General features: G+C 31.8%; 2 protein-coding genes across 6 annotated transcripts; both read right to left on the reverse strand.

Annotated features, from left to right (window-relative positions):
* Positions 1-2,787: 2,787 nt before the first annotated feature.
* Positions 2,788-15,278, reverse strand: LOC129303622 (O-fucosyltransferase 23). Of its 4 annotated transcripts, none has more exons than XM_054943054.1 (3): positions 4,815-5,523; positions 4,342-4,481; positions 2,788-4,236 (listed from the first exon to the last, which is right to left on the reverse strand). In XM_054943054.1, exons 2-3 carry the CDS (start codon positions 4,358-4,360, stop codon positions 3,032-3,034), a joined length of 1,224 nt encoding a protein of 407 aa, XP_054799029.1. In that variant the 5' UTR covers positions 4,361-4,481; positions 4,815-5,523; the 3' UTR covers positions 2,788-3,031. The 4 variants fall into 4 exon arrangements, with proteins under 4 accessions (XP_054799029.1, XP_054799030.1, XP_054799028.1 ...); XM_054943055.1 differs by having other exon boundaries at positions 4,394-4,481; positions 4,815-5,522; XM_054943053.1 differs by lacking the exon at positions 4,815-5,523 and adding an exon at positions 15,042-15,278 and having other exon boundaries at positions 2,788-4,481.
* Positions 15,279-19,012: 3,734 nt separating this feature from the next.
* Positions 19,013-25,028, reverse strand: LOC129302539 (KH domain-containing protein At5g56140-like). Of its 2 annotated transcripts, none has more exons than XM_054941479.1 (7): positions 24,741-25,028; positions 23,735-23,820; positions 21,674-21,780; positions 20,620-20,739; positions 20,429-20,545; positions 19,772-19,915; positions 19,013-19,661 (listed from the first exon to the last, which is right to left on the reverse strand). In XM_054941479.1, exons 1-7 carry the CDS (start codon positions 24,869-24,871, stop codon positions 19,512-19,514), a joined length of 855 nt encoding a protein of 284 aa, XP_054797454.1. In that variant the 5' UTR covers positions 24,872-25,028; the 3' UTR covers positions 19,013-19,511. The 2 variants fall into 2 exon arrangements, with proteins under 2 accessions (XP_054797454.1, XP_054797453.1); XM_054941478.1 differs by having other exon boundaries at positions 21,674-21,819.
* Between the last annotated feature and the right edge of the window lie 330 nt (positions 25,029-25,358).

Raw genomic sequence — 25,358 nt, forward strand, 5'->3', positions numbered from 1 at the left:
TTGGTTTGGTATTGTGAATTTTTCTTCGTCTGACTTCAATTAAATTTTAAACTTTTAATTTTTTTTATTAAGCAAAACTTTTGCTTATTTTACATTGGAAACAAATCAGTGGAGAATCATTGATTTATTTATTTTTGTGAGAATTCTTCGTCCAAGCAAGCCCTTCAAACCCAATATCAAAAATTTGGATCAATCACTCAGAACCTCCTTTCGATAATGGGTCAACATGCACTGGCCCAATGTTTATGAACAAAGTTTAGACCCGATTCTATTTTGTCCCTAACGCATCAATGCATCATTTGTTCAGGAAAAAATGGATAATAAATTTAAATAAACTACCATAACATATTTTTTGTAACACAAACTTATGTTTAGTAGTTTAAGCGAGTTTAATAAAATTTGATGACACAGTAACTAAAACATAACGATACAAAATGTTTAATAATCTAAATTTAAACTGATATATAAACATGACTGTGGAAGCCAAGTCAATAATGTAGCCTCGGCCATCAAAGATATACTCATTTAATCTTATTTATAGAGCAAAAAATATTATTTATTTTGGTTATATTTATAGGATACTTTAATCATTATTGTATTTATTTTTATCTTTTTGTTCCTATTAAATATTGGGCATGTTATTACATGCTATAGTATTTTATTTTTTTAAAAATGTATATTTAATAGAAAAAAATTGAAATTTTTTTGAATTTTTAGAGAGAATTAACGAAGTTTAAGATTTTTCTTGAATTTAATAAAAATATTGAAAGTAATTTATAAGTAGAATCAAATAAAGTATTTGATATGGAAAAACATCTAGGAACTTGAACTCACTTAATTAGTGTTCTTATTTTTATTGAAATTTAAATAAATGGATTTTTTTTTATCATTTACTTTTAACTTATTGAGTATTAAGTTTAAAATGCACTATCGTGCTTTGATGGAAATAAATACACAATTTTAAATATTTTAGCATTCTCCTTTGTTTTTTGTTTTTTAAATGAATCAAGAGTGTCTTGCACTGCAATTTAATGAGCTCCGTTGAGATAATGAAGACAAAAAGTAGATTCTCCACTTAAGTTAGCTCCATCCTTTTAAGAATGAGAATTGAATCTCAACTCCTTGTTTCTCTCTCTCTCTCTCTCTCTCTCTCTTCTTTTTCAGCAAAAGAAGGATTATTTATTTATCTCTTTGGTTGGAGGCATTTGGAAGTACGAAGATGTTTGTTCACCTTTCCTCATCTGGTTCAAAAATATGATTAAGAGTATAATAATTCATAAATTATTATTTCTCTTACTTATAATAAATCAAACAACATAACATTATCATCCAAAAATAATTTTAAAATCTCTCCCTACTTTTCTTCCATGTTAAACTAAACAGACCCTTAGAATGAGGGCCCCGGTAAGTTACTGTAACCTAGTTGGGTGTCCTTTGATTTTTATTTGATAGTTGCTTCAATTTTTCTTTCTTCTTTTTGTTTTATCATTAATTAACAACTATTTTTCAGCAGAAACAGTACTGAGAAGCGAGAATATTTTATGTTAAGAATGAAGGATAGAATTGATTCCCAGGCTAAGAATGTCAGGAATAAATAATAAATTTAAGTATTTAACCAAGGACAGGGAGGACATCTTATATTTATGATTACTCAACATTTTGAAATAAATTTTAAATATTTTAAAATATAAACTGGACAACAAGGCCAAATGAAAATGACAATAACAGTGAGCTGGGAATGAGAACCACCCCCTCTACTTGTAGGACAGTGACTTCATAACTATGATCGCAGCTTCTGCTTCTGACCCCACCTTCACAATCATTGCATGACCAACCGCCCCCCCTTCTCTCTCTACATAATGAAACACACAAGCAGAACGGAACTGGACATGTGAGTACTAATACTTTTCATCAAATTAACTTGAGATGAAGAGTTGAAGATAAACATGAAGTGGAAAATATCTGAGTCACATTGATCCGTCCACAGAAAAGGCATAGTGAGTGAATGAAGAAGAAAACTGTGGACTGTGATTTCAAGATCTATGAGTGGATTTACATTTACCATGTTATGTTGCAAGGAGGAAAAATATTATAGTGGAGCCACCAGAGGAAGAGGATGAAGATCCATGTGTAGGTAAGATAAGACATAAGAGCCCCACTTCATTAAAAGCAAAGACTATTACAGCTCAATTGTACCTTGTTGCTTCTTCTACTTATAGTTATACATCTAACTCCCACAAGCACACAATCATGCAAATTTACCTTAAATTGCACTTTCTTTGAACTTCTGACCGCCATTCTTTTTTAAACATATTTAAATTTGTATAAATAATGCTGCTGATCAGTAGTTGTCAGAAAATGAATTCTCCAAAATATTCATGCTTGAGTCAGAAATGTAAAGTTCAACCCTCCTGCCGTAATAAAATATGCACGTGTATATAAACCTTCTGCAATCATTTTTTGGCAGAAATCAAAGTGAAGAAGAAGATTTGTGGTATGTGGGTGAATGTGTGCATAAAGAAGAAGAAAAAGATGATACCTTTTAGCTGCTAACATTATTGAAGAGACACAAGAATGTTGTTAAATATTGAAACTCAAGCCTGGCTGCGAGTACTAAAGAAAACAATTGCAGACAGCAGTCAGCAGCAGACCCCACTTCCGTCAGATAACCATCTCCCCAGATAAAATAAATGGATGAGCTTGCATCCCTAAGTAGGTCCCACATGTTTAGTATATAATATGATAATATATTTCAAAAGAAAGAAAGGAAATATATTGAGTGAAAAAAAAAAAAATCTCAAACATAGTCAAATTCTTCTTCAGCATGAATATAAAATATTTGATACATTTTTTTCTATATCAAAGAAAAAAGGACAGAGCTAGAAGAAAAGTTTCCTCAGCCTACCAAGTCATACCACCTTCAAAAGAGAATACAAAGGGAAAATAAATATAAACAAAGATAAAAAAAAATCCTTTCTACTTTCCTTTGCTAATCTACTCTACATTTTGAAGTTGCAGAAAGATAGTACAGTCAACAAGATAAGTGACTGGTTCCATAGCTGACTGCTTGAAGACTTGCATCAGACATATTAGTGATCCATTTCATAGGACCATTGGATTCTCCTGCTATATTATAGGCATAAGAAGGCCATCTTAGATAAGTTCTACACACGCTACTGCTAGATACACCCATTCTGATCATCTTCTGTGTTCTTTCCAGAACAATTAGGCTTGAAAATGTAGAGAAACTGTTCCCCACAAAGATATCAGCCCTTGAGCAAACTTCGTAGTCAATTGCAGACTGAATTAGATACGGATACTTCCTGTAAATTCCATCAACCCCAAGTTTCTTCTTCTCATAAGGAAGAAATCCTTTTTCCCAACCTTCCAATATGGATGAATCATTAAGAAGCTTATCAGCCACGGCAAGATAAACAACCACTGGAGTCTCCAGGCCTACAGTGTTCTTAAGTTTCCCAACTCTCTCCATAATCTCTTTCTTGCTACTACAGATTTGATTTGTGTTTAATCTTTGCTCTACATTTTTACAGTGAATCATCCAGTCTATCTCTATCCTCATGTGGACAGCTACATAGGGTAGAGGCCGTGACAAAGACCTATCAGTTTCACCACTTGCTTCTTTTCCAATTGTTTTTATCTTGGACACAACCCTATCTGCTTCCTTTGCAATCTCATCTACCCAAACCAAGCACTCAAAAACACTTGCATAATCCTTCACAGGCCAATGATCTTGCCATAGGAAAGGGTTTTTCCCCACAATTCGAATTACCTCATGTTGATCAAATGGGTCTCTGCTATACTGTATCAATTGCTCCATGTCTCTCTCCAATGTCCACTTCCTTCCACTTCCCTTTTGCATTTCAAGCACTTGGGTTTGATTTAGAAGATCAGAGTAGCGACCCAACCTTACAAACCCACTGCAGAGTGAGTTAAACTTCTCAAATTTGAAAACTTTGTCAAAGGAAATGGGCTGCAGAAGGTCAATTTCTTTGTAAAACAACGAGGCACTGAGGCTAGGCATCAATAGAGTTCGATTCAGCATTCTTGCAGTAAGACAAGCCCTGGCAAATGCTATCTTCTGGTTGTTTAATCCCCATACAATCTGAGGGACCTCCAAAAACTTATCTTGCCTGATCCCAGATTCAGAAGTTGATGACAACGAAAGGTTAGGGATATATACAAGATTGGTCCATTCAATCCCACCAAAGACAGGGGCTGGAGGAAGCAAAAGAGCTCTAAGAATCAAAAGTGTGACCGCCAGAAACAGACATTTGCAAGTTATTGACTTAAATGTGGTACCGAAGAAGTTTGATAGCTTACAATTAAACAACACCTCCATCTAAAGATGTTTTGAGCTCTTAACATAACTTACAAAGGATCAGCGTCAATGGAGAGATCCAATGAGCTTGTCAAGCCAAAGTCCAATTTTGAAAGCAGAGTCTCCCATTTTGGATGAAAATCTGCATGATCCAGACATCAAATACAGAAGCATCATCAAGATCAGCTAACAGTACCAAACATTTCCATTCTAAATCAAATATGATGTCTCAATTCTATCACGTTAATTCCACTGCATTTGATAAAAATAAAATTCAAGGGAAAAAAATGAAGGATCCTTTAGCAATCCAAAACCCAATGCAATCCAGAGTACGCCAAAAATTGGCACCCATGTGATTCTTAGGGGGGAAAAACAGTAGACATCCCAAGAAGAACGCAGACCAAGTCGATAAAAAAAAAATATTTAATGAAAAAGTGCTTAGCGGTAAACCAGAAATGCCAATTAATCCATTTACCTTAGAGAATTTGGAATCAGGGAGAAAATCAAAACCCCATCAAGCAGTGTCTCCAAGATATTCAAATCCAAATTGAAATTCTGACGAAAGAATTCAACTTGAGAAATCTGAGAGAAAAAACTAGAAAGCACCCAGGAGAAGAAGAAACGAGAAAGAGAAAGGAATCCAGGAAAGCCTGAATCCTTGCCAAAGCTAAATCCAAAAGCAGCCCCACCTGGCAAATCCCTCACAGTCTAAAAGCAACGCAAGTTGGGAGAAGAACGCAAATAAAAGACGAAGAGGTAGAAAACGAAAAGCCAGGAAAAGGAGAAAAGGAAATGATCCGGTGTGGATGATAGTTGAGAATCAAGAAAAACTGTTTTCAAGGGACAGTGGCTTCACCCACCCATTACAAGATTTGATCAGAAGCCTTAGGGAACTATTCTATAACGATTGGAACGTGTCTTTAACGCATGTCCCTAGGGAAATTTAGAGATGTGCAGACTCTATTGCCAGAGATACACCCAGGAATGGAGGTGCCATTCGGATTTTGCGGACCTGCCCAACGCTGTGTGCGGAGATGTTTTTACCTGATTAGTATAGTACTAGTGAACTTCGGATTGCTTCCTTTCAAGCTGTGGCTTGCCTTTCTCAACCCAAAAAAAAAAAAAAAAAGGAAATTGTGGGGCCCAAAGAGCTTGGGAATCACAGACATGGACGCACAGAGAGAGAGAGAGAGACAGTGCAGAGGCATGCATGTCCACCAACTAAAGGGGAAGCCAGGGATGGTTGGATACAACCCGGCAACCTCTGCTTCAATAAATTTTTAAAAGTACATAATAAATAATAATTTTGTCCAAAATTTTTTAAGGAAGAATGACCAGGGTAAGATCATTTCATTTCCATGTTTTGGTAGTTAAATTTTTTTATAGTATTATTTTTTTTGTATGAGATCCTTATTTTTGTCCCAATTTTATAACACTCTTATCATAGGCATTATTTTATTTTAACTTGTCTTTTTTTTTTTTGGAAGTCAACAAGTTTTGGTCATTGAACACAGTAGTGACAGCACACACCAAGCATGTGAAGTGTTTAGTTATCTAATATCTATTAGTATTATAGTTTTTATACACAGGTAGCTCTAATGCAGGTGGCCACATAATTATGTATAACAGAACACACACATATTGTAAACGTGTCCAGAGTTTGAGCATCATGATTTGAGAAGACAAATTATAACATCTAGCTGGATTATTAATTTTACTCATAACTCATAAGAAAAGACTTTTGCCTCATATTGGAAGCATAGAAAGGTCTTTTATGAAGATGGAAATGAAAGAGGATGTAAAAGAGAGGTTTAAGTTTCACCAATTTTGATAGGCCAGATTCTCTAAAGAAGTAAGATCCCTTACATCAAGCAACATATTTTCTAATTTCCAATTCTACTTACACTTTAACAATTTCAATTCCATGTTACCAAACAAGGTATTGGATATTTAGTCTTGTATGCTTTATATTTTTGTCAAATCAAATCAAAATAAGTACATTTTAACTTGTTAATAATATTAATAATAAGATTTTGTTGTAAACTATATAATATATGAAATATCCATATATCTTGATTTAATTAAAAATAAATATTTTCATTATATAAGGTTGGGCATAATTTTTTTTTTAACTCATATGAATTCTAAATCCCATGTTATATAGTAACCTCTTGGATTGCAAAGACATGACTTGTTTCTAGCTGACCTTATTGATTCTTCCTTAAGCTAGTGTCATCCTTGGTAGTATTTTTTTTTAAAAAAAAAACAATCATATCATAACATTAAAAAGAGATATTCGCACATGACATAAAATAAAACTTAAGAGGGATTATATGCATTTTGAATAAGTAATCATCGGTCACGTTTAATTTTTTTTCAAACGTAATAAATACAATTATTAACTCTTGCTTGGCGTCGCTATCATGCAAGAGTGGGTTATAAGGAAACACGTGTATGACAGCTAGTATAAATAAATATTAAAAAAATTAACCATTTTTTCCCATAATTCTAACCTAATTGTAACCTAATTTTTAAATTTTAACTTGTTATGCTTCAATCTCTATAGTTTTAACTTAGTTATAATTAATCTAGTTTCTGAATTTTATATTTTACAATTCAATCCTTATAGTTTCAATCACTTAAAATATTAGTCCTTATATTTTCTTAAAAATAAAATTACAAATATTAAAAATATTTTAAACTTGTAATATTTATAATATTGATAAAGATTAAAAGGGTTTAGTAATTTAAAATATTAGTAATAAATTTTAACATAATTTTAATATTTTTTATTTTTATTTTTAAGATATATGAACTAATATTTAAATCGTTGAAACTATAAAAATTAAATTGTAAGAGTTAAATTTTATGGACTTAGTTACAATTGAGTAAGAATTGAGTTATAATAAGTTAAAGTTAGAGATTGTAGGGATGGAAATAGGCTACGCTTGAGCTTGTGTGGTAAGTTAGAGATCTGAACCTAATCTAAAATATGTGTAAAGCTTTTTTCATGGCTCAAGCTTAAGTCTGACTTAACGTGAAAGTTTATTTAAATATTTACTTAAAAATAAGCATTATAAATAGGCTTTATTTTAATTTTAAACATCTCAAATATACTTTAAAACTATTAATATATAATATATAATTTAATTATCAATTATAATATATAATAAATAAGAAAAACTTACCAACTACAATATAATACAATAATAAAGTAATAACATTAAAATCAATATATAAATATAATTAGATTAAAAACATAACTAGAAATAAAATAGATTGATTAAAAATTAAATAAAAAAATTGATGTGTGTGTAATATATTTCATTACATTATATATATGTAATTAGGCCGGTCTATTGGGCTCATAGACTAAGCTTTAAAAAAATAAGTTTAACCTATTTAATTAAATAGGCCTAATTAAAAGCCTAAACTTAGCCTAACTAAATAAGCTAAGTTGGGTTTGAAGTAAATCATGACGTAAGCCTTGATAGAGGTCTAGCATATTTCCACCTTTAAGAGATTGAGTTATAATTGAGACAAAACTATAAGGATTAAATGATTAATTTTTTTATAAATATTTATAAAATTGTCTTGCATTACAGGAGAAGTAGCCTGACATGAATGCTAAGTTTAGATTTAATTTTGTTCATGTAGAAGGAGAGATTCCCTCTTATTTTCAACATTTATAGGTATAAGCTAATGCAAGTGGGTAACGTAACTATGAATGACTTGCTATCTAATAGAACTAGATTCTAACTAACCTTTCACAAAATAAATTTTAAATTGAAACATAAAGAATGATAAAATTAATATTAATTATAATTATAAAATATACTATATGATGAATACTTTACATGGATAAAGGAAACTATAATATATGTCCATCATAGCAAAGATAAAGCCAGCAATCGTATAATATTCATAATTTTTTTTAAATATTGCCTATAAATAACAGCTGAATAAAAGAGAAGTGTTAAGACATGTTTAGTTTTTGTTTTCATTTTTTATTTTTAAAAATTATTGTACAATACATTTTTAAAATTATTTTTAAAATAAAATAAAATAAAAATCTGTTTGTTTATGTTAATTAAAAAATAGTTTTAGAATAAAAAATGAATTAATAATGATGGCTATAGGCAGTTAATGGTGGTGATTAATAATAGAAATTGATCAATGTAACTATAATTTTCAATAATTGAATGTCATGTATTTTAAAAACAAGAAAAATAAAACAAAAACAACTTAAAGTTGTTTTTATTTTTTTAAAAAAACAAAAATAAAAATAATTTTAAAAACAACCATTCCCTCTATTTAAAAATATAAGACATTTTTTGAAGAGTTGGATATTAAAAAATAAATGATATTTTTATTCTTTTGAAGTGTAATTATTAACTTTTTTTTTTCAAAAGTATTCCTTAATAATGACTTTATATTTATTGTAGGGTATTTAATAAGAATAAATATAAAAAAGTAAGATTGATTTAAAAGTAGGTAACTATTTTATTGGAGGGTAAGATTTGATTAAAAATTTTATATTTTTAAATGAAGAAAATAAATGAAAAACACTTATACAAACAAATTTTTAAAATTTTTTGTTTTCAAAAACAAAAAATAATTTTTAAAAACAGAAACAACAGGCCCTTAATGTCCACGAAAGGAAAGCTCACATCACTCAATACATTCATAACTTACATGTTTACCCTGTGCAATGCACATACAAGGTAAAATTGTTATAAAAAATATAAGATGAAATTGTTATAAAAAATAGATTATAGTTTTTATGTTATTGAATTTTGTAATTCGCATTCACTCATCCTCCTAATAGTTGCTTGAGCTACTTCTGGAGACTCACTTTACAAACCCTGCAAGTACCACCTCATCACTCCAAATCAAAAAATACAAACAACTAAAAAAAATTCACATTTACAGATAAGTACAACTTTAGGTTTGGCTCACCAAAGCATTTCCCCACATTAGATATTTTGGCAACAAAAACTTGAGTAATCAAAACTCTGCCTAATAATTGAAAGATTGTTGCAAGCTTTTCATCTCCAAATTTTTTAGAAATGTGATAAATAAAGAGATTGGCACTAGCTTGTTCAATGTTACAAAAAAAAAGAAGAGAAATAATAAGCATATATTTCTAATGACAAACTTATCCTTCTAGGGAATTAGAGAGAGAAGGGAAAACAAAATGCAAGTAATATTGAGAAAAACCTTTAACCTAAATTTTGAAAATTAGTTTGCTAATTCAAATTTTTCTTGACCAAACAAGGTATTTGAGACTCTTGCTAAGACACTATCTGATTTGATAATGAGTTGTCCAATCATGCATAGAGAAGATAAAAGGGAGTGTCATAAGTGACTTAAACTTGGAAATGCATGGGTGAAGCATTGCAAAAAGCCAAATTACATTAAGACATATGTATAGCTAAACATTTCACTCTCTCATATAGGTACAAAGTGACAAAAAAAAAAAAAGGATAATCGATTTTACTAAACCTATGGAGGTAGTTGCAAGGCCATCGCTATAGGCAATTGGAGCTGATTTTTTTTATTATGTTAAATATAATTATGACTTCAAATTAGTATAAGTTTATTTTTTTTTCACATATATAACCTAAATCTTCTTACTTATTTAGAAAACCTTGTTTATTTTACATAATAGGATAATGCAAATCAAAAGTTATTTTGAAGCATTCCTGTGAGCCACCTGGTACTTTTTTCCAAAAGTCAACATGCTTACATCTTGCACACGTTCATGAAAATCTATTATTCTCACGTGTATCAGTACCTTTTTTTTTTTTTTTTTTGCCAGTGCATGAACCAATACTTGAAGCTAAACTATGAATATGCTTGATGGGATTCTAGTGGGAAAGCATAGGAAAATTGCTTTCTTGAGATTAAAAAAAATCATGTTCTTGAACTTGGTGCTGTAAAGCTTCACACAGGCATCAACTTGCATAATGATCGTACAATGGATCTGTGCTTATCCATGATAGACAAAATCAAGGGAATCTAAAACAAAGGTCAACTTCAAAATAGGAAAAAAAAAATAGTGAACTTTTGAGTATGAACAAAATCAAGGGAATTTAAAACAAAGGTCAACTTCAAAATAGGAAAAAAAATAGTGAACTTTTGAGTATGAACAAAAATACACAGAAGAACTCACAAGAAAATGCAACCCTACAACATGAAAAAAGAAAGACAATCTCAGTACAACTACAATGACTTACAAGAAAGTGCATACACCACAGTATAATAACTTACAAGGCACCAAAAAAACAAAAAAAAAAAACTCTCAAAAAGCATCATTTTCATAATTACTCCTAAAATAGTCTTTTAATATAAAATTTTAAAAATAAATTACAACTTTACATTTGGTGAAATTGCACCTCTCAAGATACTACTGTTGACTATTATGACACCATTTGAAGAAGAATCTATGATTGTTCAAATTAAGTCTCTACTCTCCCATAAAATTGTGTTGCAGTCGTTAACTGTTCCCTAAAATCTAATTCCGTTGTCTCTGACCAAAAAGTGCTTTGAGATAGTAATATCAAATCTAAAAAATAAACTAATATCAAATCATGTTAATTTTTTTTAAACATCTATTTCACTTATCTAAAAATGATTTTTCATCTGTTTCGTATAATTGATTTTTGTTTTGTGTGCAATCTTTATCTCTTGAAGAAGCTGCAAAATATCAACCCCAGATACATTTTCATCCTGTTGAAAAGGTAAGAAGATCAGGATCTCCAATGAAAATGTCAACGTTATCATACTTATAACCTATAGCGATTAAACTATATTAAAACAGACAAACGAACACTCATAAAGCATGGGATTTTAAAGATAGATAACCCAAATCTCAATTACAATCCTAAAGCTCGAGTACAAAATGCCATGTTCACTAAAAACAAAAATTAAATACATCAAGAAATCACAAGATCCATGTCAAATTTGAGGCTTGAAATACATACCAAACACCCATGGAGTTATGCAAAAGCGAAAAATAATATCTGAGAGAAGTCACAGAGCTTCCGACAAGTAGAAAAGAAGCATGAACCCACAGTCGAATCGGTGGCCACAACACCAGTAGATCAAAGCTGTTTCACATGCTCTGTCGTCGATGACTTTTCCAATTGTTTGGGTAGAGTTCTGTTCAAATCGATTAAATAAAGAGTTTCATATTCAAAGATAGAACAAATAAAAAAACACATGCTAGTTACTTCATGCGTTTGTGGTTTAATTCAATGCTTGTAAACCGCAAGACGTGAGTTTGAAAACTGATTGGCATTGCACCAAAAAAAAAAAATCATTAAAGCACATAAATAAAGGAAGAAATGAAATAGATCAAATCAATGAAGAAGATACTTGAATTAGTGGTTCAATAGTTGATGCATAGTTCTGCTCTAGTAATCCTTTACAAGTACAAGATTGCTGCTATTTTAGGAAGAGCTTGGAAATAAATGGGAAAGTCAGGGATGGATCATGGGGTTGATGCTGCCATGGAAGAAGTGGAAGGAAGACAAAGGAATGTGAAATAAGAGATGAAAACCATTGTTGTTTTGGATTCTGGAGAACGATTAAGTCTGTTAAGGATTTGTGAAGTCGGAAAGGAAGGTGTTGGGTTTATAAACAAGAGGGAAAAAGTGGGAAGAAGAAGGAATGATAGCATGTGGAGGGAATCCCAGGCGGAATCTAAGGTGTTGGGTTTGGTTCCAGCCTTCACTTTTGTGCTTGGGATCATCTCCATTTTCCCTCTTGCTTTTCCCATTCTTCCTCCAGCAACTTGTCAGCATCTACTTTTGTTTCCCCCCTCTATTGTTGTTGCTGTGTATATCTTTTTTTTTCCCTACTCCTCCAATATTTCAACAATTTATTATTCTCCTTCCAAGCAATCTTGTAGTTGTAAAGGATTACTAGAGCAGAACTATGCATCAACTATTGAACCACTAATTCAAGTATCTTCTTCATTGATTTGATCTATTTCATTTTCTTCCTTTATTTATGTGTTTTTATGATTTTTTTTTTTGGCAATGCCAATCAGTTTTCGAACTCACGTCTTGCGGTTTACAAGCATTGAAGTAAACCACAAACGCATGAAGTAACTAGCATGTGTTTTTTTATATGTTCTGTCTTTGAATATGAAACTCTTTATTTAATCGATTTGAACAGAACTCTACCCAAACAATTGGAAAAGTCATCGACGACAGAGCATGTGAAACAGCTTTGATCTACTGGTGTTGTGGCCACCGATTCGACTGTGGGTTCATGCTTCTTTTCTACTTGTCGGAAGCTCTGTGACTTCTCTCAACGATATTATTTTTCGCTTTTGCATAACTCCATGGGTGTTTGGTATGTATTTCAAGCCTCAAATTTGACATGGATCTTGTGATTTCTTGATGTATTTAATTTTTGTTTTTAGTGAACATGGCATTTTGTACTCGAGCTTTAGGATTGTGATTGAGATTTGGGTTATCTATCTTTAAAATCCCATGCTTTATGAGTGTTCGTTTGTCTGTTTTAATATAGTTTAATCGCTATAAGTTATAAGTATGACAACTTTGACATTCTCATTGGAGATCCTGGTCTTCTTACCTTTTCAACAGGATGAAAATGTATCTGGGGTTGATATTTTGCAGCTTCTTCAAGAGATAAAGATTGCAACAAAAAAAATTCAAATGAAAAATCATTTTTAGATAAGTGAAATAGATATCATGGGGGTTCGAAGAGTATCATTCGGCTGAGGACGGAAGTGAGTTAAGCAAGGAGTTCGGGTGCATTTGGTTTTTTTTTCGTTTCACGTTCAGAAAGCAAAATTTCACTTTCAAAAAGTTAAAAGTTGTTTGGGTAAAATATTTTGCAGTAAAGTACATCATGAAAATATATTCAAATAGTAGCTGAAAGTGAATTTCTGAAACGTAACTATTTGAAACTTTTGAAAAGTGGATTTAAAAAGTAAGATGTTATTTGACCATACTACCCTAAGTTTAATCTCTTATTTTTTATTTAAAAAATAGTAATTCATTAAAAATATAATTATTATTTTAATAATAATAATAATTAGGTATCAATTTTTTTAGTATTATAAATTTATTACATCTTTTAAAATTATAAATTAAAAAATAAAAATAATTAGAGATCAAATTTTTAGCATTATAGATCAAAATTTATGTTATTTATAATCTTTATTGCATTTTTTAAATATTTTAAATATATTACATTTGTATAATAAAAATTATAAATCATTATAAATTAATGTACTTTTTGATAATTGTACATTCAAAAGTACATTTCACTATCACAAGCCAAACAACTTTTAATGTATCAAACTGATTTTTGAAAAAATATATCCAAACACAAATTTTGTTACAATAACTGACTTTCATAAAATTAACTTTCACCAAATGAACTTTTAACAAACTGAAAACTAAACACACACTTCGTGTGGTGCAGATATTCATGACTTGAAGTTGAAAATGGAGTAAAAATAGAGGAAAATACATATTGATAAGTTGAGAGTGGAGGAAGAAGGTACGGTCTACTGTGATGAGAGTGGAAAAAAGGTAACGTGTGGGAGAAGGAGAAGCCGAAAGTGGAGATATCGGGAAAGCATGGCAGTTTAAAATAGGAGAGAAGAGCAAAGGAAGAGATAAGCCCAAGGGAAGCCGGACGACAATAAATAAGCCATCACTATTCATTGCTACAGGGATTTGTATCTGGAGCCGATTGATTTTTAGGCACGGTTGATGCAGTATTAGACGATATATATAGATATAATACAATATTTGATATACAGAGAGAGATTTTTGAAAAAGGAAATGTGAAATGCATCCATCCACATTTTTTAGATGCATTTTTTTATTTTTTTCATAAAAAAAATTCACATGTCAAACAAGTCTAAATACTTATTTGAATATCAGTTGAATATAATTAATTATAAAAAAATTAATTAATATGATTAATTTTAATTATAATTAATCATGTTATATTTAAATATTATTTTTTAAAATTAATTTTGATAGATTTAAAAATATTTAGATAATTTAGTCAAAATTAATTTTATATTTATAAATTACTATAAAGAACATTAATTTTAAAAATTAAAATATTAATATATAATATTATTAAATTTGTTCAAATTTATTTAACAAGTAAAATATATTATTTAACTTATATACCTAATTAATTATAAAAATTTAAATTATATTAATATTAATAATTTAATTTATGTAAAAAATAAATTAATATATTTAAATTTAAATAAATTTAATAAAAGAGAAATATATAATTTTTAAATATTAAATATTAATTTTATAATAACTAAAGATATGATTGATAATATATAAATTAATTTTTAATGATATAACGAATACGGAATATGAAAACTACTACTCAACAAAATACCCTTATAAAACACCAGATCTACCAAGAGACCCAAATAACATGAAAGACGGCAGAGGAACACAGATTGGGCAACAAAAATGCATGCAAAATGGAGGACCCATATAAGATCGAAAGAATTATCTTTAGATCTGATAAAAAAATTAGTTAGAGAAGATCATATATTCTCTCCGATCTTATTTATAAATTATTTTTACCAACCTTATCAATATCAATGCAACCAAAGTAAAAGTTATTAAAATTACAAACAAAACCTTTAAAAAGTAAATAAAGTGGATTGGAGGATTACCTTGCAAGAGGCTAATAATGGTGCTAGAGAAGACTTGAATAGATCAAAGGATGAGAGGAGGAGAAGATGAAGACGACACTGGAGGAGGAGCAGATTGAAGATGGAGAGAGCAAAACAGGGCAACACAGACCTTGTTCGATGATGGCTAGAGATTGCAGTCAGTGGCCGTCGATTGAAGGCGGAAGACAACGACAGCAAGTGGGAGGAGGATGGCACATGAGAAGGAGCACACGAAGAGATAGACCAGCGTTTGCATTTTATGCTCATCATTCTTCACCCTTTTGGGTGATTTGCACCATTCATTTCGAGATGGAATTGATTTGTGCCACTTATTTTTAAATTAATTTTTATATATTTTTAATGTTATATTATTAAAATAATTTTTTAAAAAAATTATAAACAATTTAATATTAAATTTATATTACTCAGAGCATATTTAGATAATTAATTTATAAAAATTATAATATTTTTTATATTAAATTAAATCAGTAAGATTATATCTGCATTATCTAGAGTATCATTATAAGATAAAATGAATTGCCCAGACTCACCTAGAAGGTCTGTGCTCATCACACTGATGAGCATAAAATGTGAACGCAAAGATAGACTGATTGTTGAAAGATGGAGAAGGATATGTGTTTTGAGTTAAGGATAATATTGGTAGGTGAAAATTTCTAGTAGATAATAAATATTGTAACGGTATGGAGTAATTGATAGGGATATGCTACCTATGGAGCTTATTGCAAAATGTGGTTGTAGCCCTCATAATAGATTATAAGCAAATGGGGGTGTTTGGGTTTTTCCCCCCCTATCCAAACCATGGTTTTGATCAGAGTGATTGATTATTTTTTGTATCCAAATAGGCAACCCATCTTTTTCATAATCAATTATTCATACTTTAACCAAGTTTTGCTATAAGCTGGGGAAGAGGAGCTTATCAGAATTAATCTTAACATTAGTTCCATGTATAAGTTGTCAGAAATTCTACCTCCCAGGCACACCTGTCTAGCAAATTGTAAGCCTCTGATTTGCATGTGGGAGTGAAGGAGAAGTGGTGAGTGTTATGAAGTTGGGCATTGCAATCTACAACTGTGTCACTTTCCTAGAGGGAAAAATGACAATTAAAGATCTTATATAAATATTAATGACAATTACAGACTTTAAATTATTAAAATTCTAATAATAGATCATAGTTTTTGTTTACAATAAATTATTTTTTGTTGATTTTTCAAGCAATGCACTTGCAATTTATAACTGACTTTTATAAATTTTCAATTGATGTAGATTTTTTAACTAATTTATTTATATGTTGAAAGTAAAAAATTATAAGTAATTGACTTGTGATTCATAATCAACTCTTGTAAATTCTCAACTAATGTTATAAATAATTTCAAGTATATTTACTTTATTTCTCCAGTGGTTTATCTATATATATTAATAATAAAAAATTTAGATTTTCAACAACTTTCTTTAATTTCAGATTGATATTACAAATAGTCTCAAATGTGGCTAGTAAATTTTCCAACTGAGTATGCACATTTTTAATTATAAGTAAGGACCATGATCTTTTATTGAAATTTTAATCATTTAAGGTCTACAATTATCATTAATGTTTTTATAAGGTCTTTAGAGAGTTTCATGTCTCTCTCCAACTTTCATATGATTATTAATTATTGATGGCTCCTTATTCCTTTTTATTTTACACAAATTGTTTAGTCAATAAATTCACAAAATTTATATTATTATTATTGACATTAACATTAACATTAACATATTTTATTTATTAAAGAGAATTCAATAAATTTAATAATATTATGTACAATTTCATCAATATCTACATTTTAAAAAACAATATCCTTTATGCTAATTTGTACATTTAAAATTGATTTTGACTAAATCATTCAAACATATTTAATTTTATTAAAATCAATTTTAGAAAATATAATCCAAATATCATCAAGTTATAACATAATCAATTATAATCAAAATCAATTTTCTCAATCAATTTTTTCAAAATCAATTTTATTCAACTGAAATCCAAACAAACTCCTACTTCCAATTGCATTTGTCATCTAAACTAATCACCACAATATTTATGGCTCATATATAACTTAGCTTCTTATATTAATATGAATAACAATAATGGTATTGTGAAATAACTAGCTCCTATCATAAGACACCTCTAATCACTTTATCTGGATAAGAACAATTAGGGAGAATATAGAAAAACTTAATGAAAGAATTACATTGAAGTTCCACATAAAAAAAAATTAATTATTGACATGGTCTTAGTTCAATTGTCAATAAATTTTATAATAATTAATTTTCTTTTATAGGACTTAAACATAATTCTTCCAAACTTAATTAACACCATATCGAGGGACTTATAATAAAAATCATTTATCTCTTCTAAAACATGGCTTGTAATAAGGACCAGGGAAGTATTATATATAATTCATAAATAATGTGACTCATTATTAGTGGTTGTTCTATATTATATATAGATTTTGGAGAAAACATGAGACGGGGGCATGAATCTTCTACAAGATAAAGAGAATTGTAAGATTTATATGACATGTGGATATTACTACTTTATCACCCCACGAGGATTGTGCAACTGTTGAAAGGGACTCAAGCCATAAGATTGAAGAAGAAGGACAAAAAAAAGGATCCACTCTCACCCTTCATTCTACAATCTTTTTAATATTATTTTTCTGGAAACAAAGAAAGGGAAAAACTCTAAAAAGGACCAACAAGATCCAAATAAAGTAAACTACAACAACCTTGAGGAGGATCCTCAAGAGTCATAGCTTACGAGTCAATATCATGAGTAAAAATAGCTATGTAATCAGCACATGTATCAGCTTCTTTATACATGTGCTTGCAGGTGACCCCCCAATGTTTCATCAAAAGATTTCTGATATCTTGCATGATGTTGAAAGTCAGGTGGTTAATGTCATGGGTGCTCATGATTTCAACTATTGTCTCTGAAGAGCCATTGCAAAGCTTGAAACCGTGAAGCCAACAAAACCATAATCCTTTGTGGAAAGCCATGAGTTCCGCCTTGGTGATTGGAATGATCCCAATCTTTATGTTATCGCGTAGAGGATTTAATTTAATATACTTTCAGCTACGAGATGGCACAAGGGGCAATTACATTTGGGTAATAATAACAGTTATATTAATTAATTGTGTGAATTAATAGGATTTGGCTCTTCAAAGCTGAATAGCGAAGGACATGCCATTATTATAAGTAAAAATTGTCAGTGAGTGATCACCTATTTAGAGTTTATATAATTTTTACTGGTTCTTAAAGTTTTTCCCAATTATTAATTTAGTTCTTGAACTTTCGCTCAATACAGCTCAATCTTTTTAATTTTATGAAGTTAATGAATTATATAAACTGAATTGAACCAAATTAAAAAAATAAAATATACAAGGACAAAGTTATTATGAATCCAAAAATCTTTAACGACTGAATTATTTTGAGTTAAAATTCAATAACAAAAACAATAATTGAAAAAAAAAAATTATTCAGACACCAAAATTTTCATTTTCCCAACTATCCATATGCTGCTATCAGATTCCCAATCATTTTAAACCATCCCATACCCTATATAACTACATTGCTTATTTTCTGAACAACATTGACAAATCATATCAATTTCTGGAGTAGTTGCCCCACTTGTTAGTGAGTGCCTGAGTGGTACTGATTAAAAGAGCGTTCGTTTAACCGCAAAGCAATAACCCAATAACCCATAGAGCATGTGATGAACTTTTTGGATCCACCAACATTCTCAAACGGGGTAAATTAAATATAAACATTATTGTTGTTGTTTGATCATGACAACAATGGCATTATGTTGGATTCAAACTGCATTCCCCTATCAACATATTTTGACCGAAGGCAAGGGAAAGAACAAAGCCTCATGACAAGTTGTGTACAAGAGAGTGAGAAGGCACTTGAAAGGTGACCATAAAAAAAGAATGCATTTCACAAATCTATAATCTACATTCAATATTACAAAATGTCACCCATACCATACATCACGCATTAGGGTAGGACCATTATCTGCCTCATGTTTTGGCACAAACCATAATTCACGTTCCTCACAAAGAATACCACCACCATATCAAAACTGTCACAGTAAGACTAAAGATAGATAACCTATAATATTATATAGACAGATTGGATTAGAAATCCAACCAAACTGCTTAAGCTGACGCAAACAAAAAAGGAAAACCCCAAACTCATTTGGACCCTTTACTACGTGCTACCATCTTTAAACTTCCCCCAAACAGAATATAAACACACAGCACATAGAGACAAGCTAGAACTGGCGCTATGGTGCCAGTGCCCCGACGGTGGTTCAGAGCACTGGTTGACACAGCAACACCTGTGACTTGGCAAGTGTTATTTACTTGCAGAAATTAACTTATAAGCTCCCAAACCCTCTCACCATTGATGAATTACCCCCTGGTCTTAGCTCTCTTCATGCCAAGGCTGTTGTGGAATGGTGATACAGAACCAGACATAGGGGAACCATCCTCACGAAGCGTGCCATTGAGCATTGCTAATTCCCGAAGCTGCTGTTTCTTGTAAAAATCATGAGATTCATCCTGAAAGGAAAGCAGATTAAAAATAGTTACTACAAAAAATATCCTCAGGAAGGGCGTGAGCCACTAATATTGATGAATTTTTTGTTTAAACAAAGGAAAGGTGTTGGTACCACAGGCTTAAGCAAATCCTCGAGTATTTCATGGGCCTGCATCAGGCGAGCATCTATTATTTCAACGGGTAGTTCTGCCTCAACTAGAATATGCAGAGGTTCATTCAGATGCTCATACCCAGGTTTCCCTCTCATCATTTCTTCCTAAAAAATAAAACTAATACAATTCAAACTTGTCTCTAGACACTTTTTCTGGCCAGAGCGATCTCCAGACCTAACTGAAATAAAAATGTCTAACAGGACAGCATAATTAACCAAACTGAAACATATTAAAAACATTAAAAGATGTAGGTTAATATTTTTGGCTTAACAGGCTGTTTGGACAACAGAGCACGTGAAGGGACAAAAGCTAAGCATATACTTTGCAAACATCAAGATAATATGGGTTGATAAACCAAGTCATAACATTTTTTTTTCCCACATAAAAGGAACAAGATATGCACATGCACACAAGGAAGCACATGGTGACATGGATCTCAGGTTATCACAAGTACATCAATCGCAGTTGCTAAAATTAACAATTCAGTTTGATAGCCATATATACCATATAACAATAAGAAACCTTCTCATCTGCTTTCAACATTATAATACAAAAATTTTTCTATGGGTGCAGATGACTAGCTAATCAATCATGTTACATTTACAACATGTTCTTACCCTAGCTGGATCCTTAATGCTACCACGTCCTCGGATCAAAACTCGACAATCTGTACTGGCCTCTACACGCTTCAGAGAGTTCCCTCTTGGGCCTAGGAGGCGACCAACAAAGTTATACTGCAATAAATTTTAGTCAATATCAGATATTGCAGAGAATATAATTTTAATAGAATAGAGTTGTTCACCCATACATTTGGATATTTTTCCACAGGTATCTCAACTCTGATTGTCCGTTTAACAATTAGACCAGATGAGCCACTTTGCGTACTCAGCCAATTTTGTGCTGATGATGACTGTAACAAGCCTGGGACCTGCATGTTTCAAATCCAATGTTAACTACAGCAATGACAGATAAAGTGTTTCTATCATATGGAATGCATATGATAAGATTAAATTTACTATTGTATCAGAGACCACCGAGAGATCCCCAAGATGATCAACACTAAGTAAAAAGCTGCTCAAAAGATGTTAAACAAAGTGAGAGAAATATGAGAACAAAAATAAAAGTAGCTCTCAACAATTAAAACAAAAATGCACAGAATACGTACTTAGTATCTTGACATTTGCAATCAGAATTGGAGACCATGATATTTAAGGATCCCTTTTAAAATAAAGAAAATTGAAAAAAAAAATATGTTAAATATGCTAGGAAATTATCAAGGCACCAGGATCATGCTGACATCAGGGGCAGTCTTCAACCATTTCGGCAACTTAGTCAATAGCTCATTATCTCTAACTTAAATAACTAGACAGGTACAGGTATACTCCTATGGTGGGGGCGGGGGGTGGAATGGGAGCCAAACACCCAAAATGATAGTAGAAGCACTTCACCATAAAAAATAAAAACAAAAATAAATAAAATAACACTCATAAAATACACAAGATTCCCTAATACAAACACGTTTCCCAGCAAACACATTGCATTTACATCTGTTATTTTGTAGTAGTAATAGCAGTCACAGAAAATTTAAGGGTTGTCATGCATTTACATCCAATCTATCTAAATCCAAATAAAGACAAAAGGCAGAACCCTTGGCAGGATTCTGGTAACAGAAGCTAAGCTATTATTAATTGTCAGAACTTGATTAAGTTAGCTTAGCGCACTACCTGTCACTAACAACATTTAAAACTGTAAGCACCTGAACACATGTTATCAGTTAGCATGAAATGTAAAATTGTCAGAAATGCTTCTAAAATACAGTATTAGACGGAAAAGAAGTTAATGTTAATGGTTAGTATCCGTACTTCTGATTGAAATCGTGATGCCCATCCATTCACATCAGCACCTCCATTTGAAAAAATTCCTCCAGAAGCCAGGGGGCTACCATGTTCAAGCCCACTTTGACCTAAAACTGATGCATTCCCCAACAGAGTGGTTACACGCAAAATTTCTGCTCCAAAAATGTCAATTTTCAAGATGTACCAGTCAGCAGTTGTTAACAAGTTAGCAGTCACCACATAATCGATAGACAACACGGATGTTTGCTGAGTCAGTAAAAAATTAATGCTTCCCCTATAATATAAATTTTAGCTTTGAATGGATGTAATCAGGGATGGAAGAAATAGATGCAGTCAATTGTTATCCTGATAAATGTAAAAAGAAATATATGAAAAATGTCATACATTAAATAAAATGACTTTTTTGTAATCAGGTTAGTAAAATATTCATAAGTAACTACCTGTATAATAACCAAGAACTCAGAATTAAAACATCTCCCACATAACAGCATGACAGGTTTGAGCTTGAACAAATATCTCATTGTCAGGCACCAGCAGAATAACATAAAGCCACAATCAGACACACCATCAGCCAGACTTTGTTTTCATCCTTTTCTTAGAGAGGAAAATACCACCACCACCACCAAAAGATCCTAAACAGATGGTGTTATTTCCAAAGTAAATGCACAAGACTGAACACACCCTCGAATAAGCAAAGGTGTTCAAGCCATATTTCTTGCTTTCACAAAACTCCTTCAAAATATATCCAATGCTTTACCTATTGATGTATCGGCAGCAAAAAATTGACTAAACCTCTGCTTTTTCTTTAACAAAGGTTCACTCCATACTTGAGCAAGGATCCAACTTTAACAAGCATGAATGAAATGTCTTAAAATCCCAGCTGAGCTCAAGAAGTAATGTATATATTTGAAGATCCACCCTCACAGGCCAAACCACCACGCTCCTCACAAGGGTTAGTGAGAGAAAAAGAGGCAGTCCAAGTAAAAGAAACTAGAAAAGGTTAGCCTCACTTCACTAAAATTGTCAATCATCACGTCATCTGTTAGTCGATTTCCCTAACAAGACATAAGTTTCCTTAAATCTTCCATATGAACACTCATAAACCACACCATATTCAACACTACATTCTTCATCCACATACATACATACATACATATCCATAAAATATGCGTTTACTACTACTCAAAACACTGTATTTCCCCAGCAGACCATGGAAAGTAAACCTCTCCATCCATCTCATTTACTCTGATTACAATTTGAAAGGATTTAAAGGGTAAATTTAAAGAATTCACATATATTTTTATAATCAAGATGCTGATCGAAATCCATTTACGATCTTTCATTGGCATACACTCTATAAGCAGAAATAAATTTTGCAATCCAAAAAATAACTTAAAGGAGCTTCAAATCTTGTAAATCAGCAAAGAAGCCAATATCCTCTTTTTTAACCAAAGGCAACTCTTGTATGATTGGACCATATCCCAAGAAATACAGCATGAGGTTAATGAAGAATCGCTTTTTCAAATATAAGAACAAAGAAAATTAAATAAAAACCAAATTAAAAGGGGATAAGAACAATGAATGCAAGCTAGAAGCAAATATCACTTGTAATGTACAGAAGAAGCTCCCTGGTTTCATTTTGGATAAAAAATTAATCTCTATTTGCTTAAGCATTCAAGTTCCTTCATGAATTGTAGAAGTGTATAAATAAAACAGCATTAAAATTACGGCTCTTCAGTCAAACTGTATCACCTGCATTTAAAAACTATGATTAAAACTTCGGCATTTGAAATTAAGGAACCCAATTCACTTATATGCAGAACATTTACATTGCTTTATGAATCAAACAAATTGAATTCCAAAACTACTAATAGGGAACTGAACAATGCATCTTGAAAACAAATTGACAGATTCTTGTCTCATGTACTAGGATATAAGCATAACACGTCATTTATGCTATTCAAAACAACATAGAAACGATTAAAATTGGGAAGAGTCAGGAAGAGGAAAGAATTGGCTTAAGACTCATTATAAATGCATGCAGATATAATGAGAAATGGAGCAGACCTTGGCTTAACAATTTATAGGTGAGAGGAAGCACGTTCATGAAGGGACTAAGATGACGACGTTCTTCAAGTAACTCAGATAAATATCTGAAATTAGAAGAAATGAACCATGTAAGGAGAGTCAGACATTTATTTCATGTACCTTGCAAGGAGATGCATATAAGTTATCGGGCAGAAAAAAATGTGGATTGCAAGCTTAAACCACACAGGAGGCAACGACAGTATCTTCATATATGATTGATGAACGGTGCACAAAAAGCCAGTTACATGGATACAGCTTAACTTAAAAGCTATCAGTACTTGATCAAAAAAGATTAGTCAGTACCAAGATAAGCTCATTAATCATTATCAGTGAAAAACAAACCAGTACATTCCAAGACCCAGACACCAAATGGACTCAAGCATAACATTTTGACTCATTATTAAATGCATCAAATGGGCACTTGACCATTCTTATCAGCAGAAACATAAACCTGAAGGTCAGACTCTAAATTCGAATCCATGGCATCAGCCTTATTCAACAAATATCTTCCCACACATCAGCAGCAAATTCAAAGAGTGATGTCCTAAACCATAGATATCACATCTATCAATCAGTCGTGGTATTGAGTGCTGATGTGGTAAAGAAGGAGAAACAACCAGATCATGCAATAAAATCTATAAATGAGCATCAAGAAAGAACGATCTTTAATCGGGGGAAAAAGAAGAAGAAGAACAGCAATGGATCCGAACAGTATAGTCGATCATAACTTTAGCTTTCCATTGATCCAAATAGCAGTTCGGCAGGTGAAACGAAACGAACTAATACAAAAAGTAAGAAATCACAGCCACACACAAGGATCAAAATCAAAATCAATCAGATCCACCGCGACCAAGATCTCAAACAAATACACCCCAAACCCCAAAAACTCAAAACTAGCAAAGACAGAGAGAACAGAGGCCAGATCCTCCGAGGCTCAAACTGGGGGAAAAAACACAGAGAGAAGGATCGAAGAGTGAGAGCATACTTCTCTTGCTCGAGGAGAGCAGAGGAGGTGGCAGCAGAGCGGAGACCGGATAGATGAGGGGAGTGAGGAGCTAACGGTGAGGGAGAGAAAGCCATGAGCCTACTGCCAACGCCGGCGCCAGAGAAAGACATGTCTGGGCGAGCGAGATCCAACGCCCACCACCGCCTCCGCCGTTGGGGTTTTGGGGAATGGTTGAAGAAGGGTGTGTATGGGTGAGAGAGAGCCTTTGAGGCTCTTCTGTGTGGGTATGGTAGTATGGGACCCGAACAGAGGATGAGTCTCCCTAAAATTCTCGCGTCGGTGCAAATTTTGATTTACAAGCTGTATAAACATAAATACATCAAACTTTATCTTCACAGTAAATGTCACGAAACTAGATCTCGGATAATGCGTTGCATTGCGTTTGAAGAAGCCAGTAAAGTTGAGTTATGTGAGGGTTAGCTAAGATTTTTTTATTTTTTTACCGGATATTCTTATTTTTAGGAGGATCAATGTTATTTTAAAAATATAAAAAATAATGTCGTCTTTCTCTAATAGTTGACTAACGTTGACACATGTCTGTCTCTCAATCGTTGCTCTTCTCCATCTTCTTCCTTCTCTTTCTTCACTTGCATGGCA

The sequence above is a fragment of the Prosopis cineraria genome, unplaced genomic scaffold (assembly GCF_029017545.1).
Source record: "Prosopis cineraria cultivar Desert tree isolate PC_DT_omini unplaced genomic scaffold, ASM2901754v1 PC2, whole genome shotgun sequence".
In the NCBI taxonomy this organism is placed as follows: Eukaryota; Viridiplantae; Streptophyta; class Magnoliopsida; order Fabales; family Fabaceae; genus Prosopis; species Prosopis cineraria.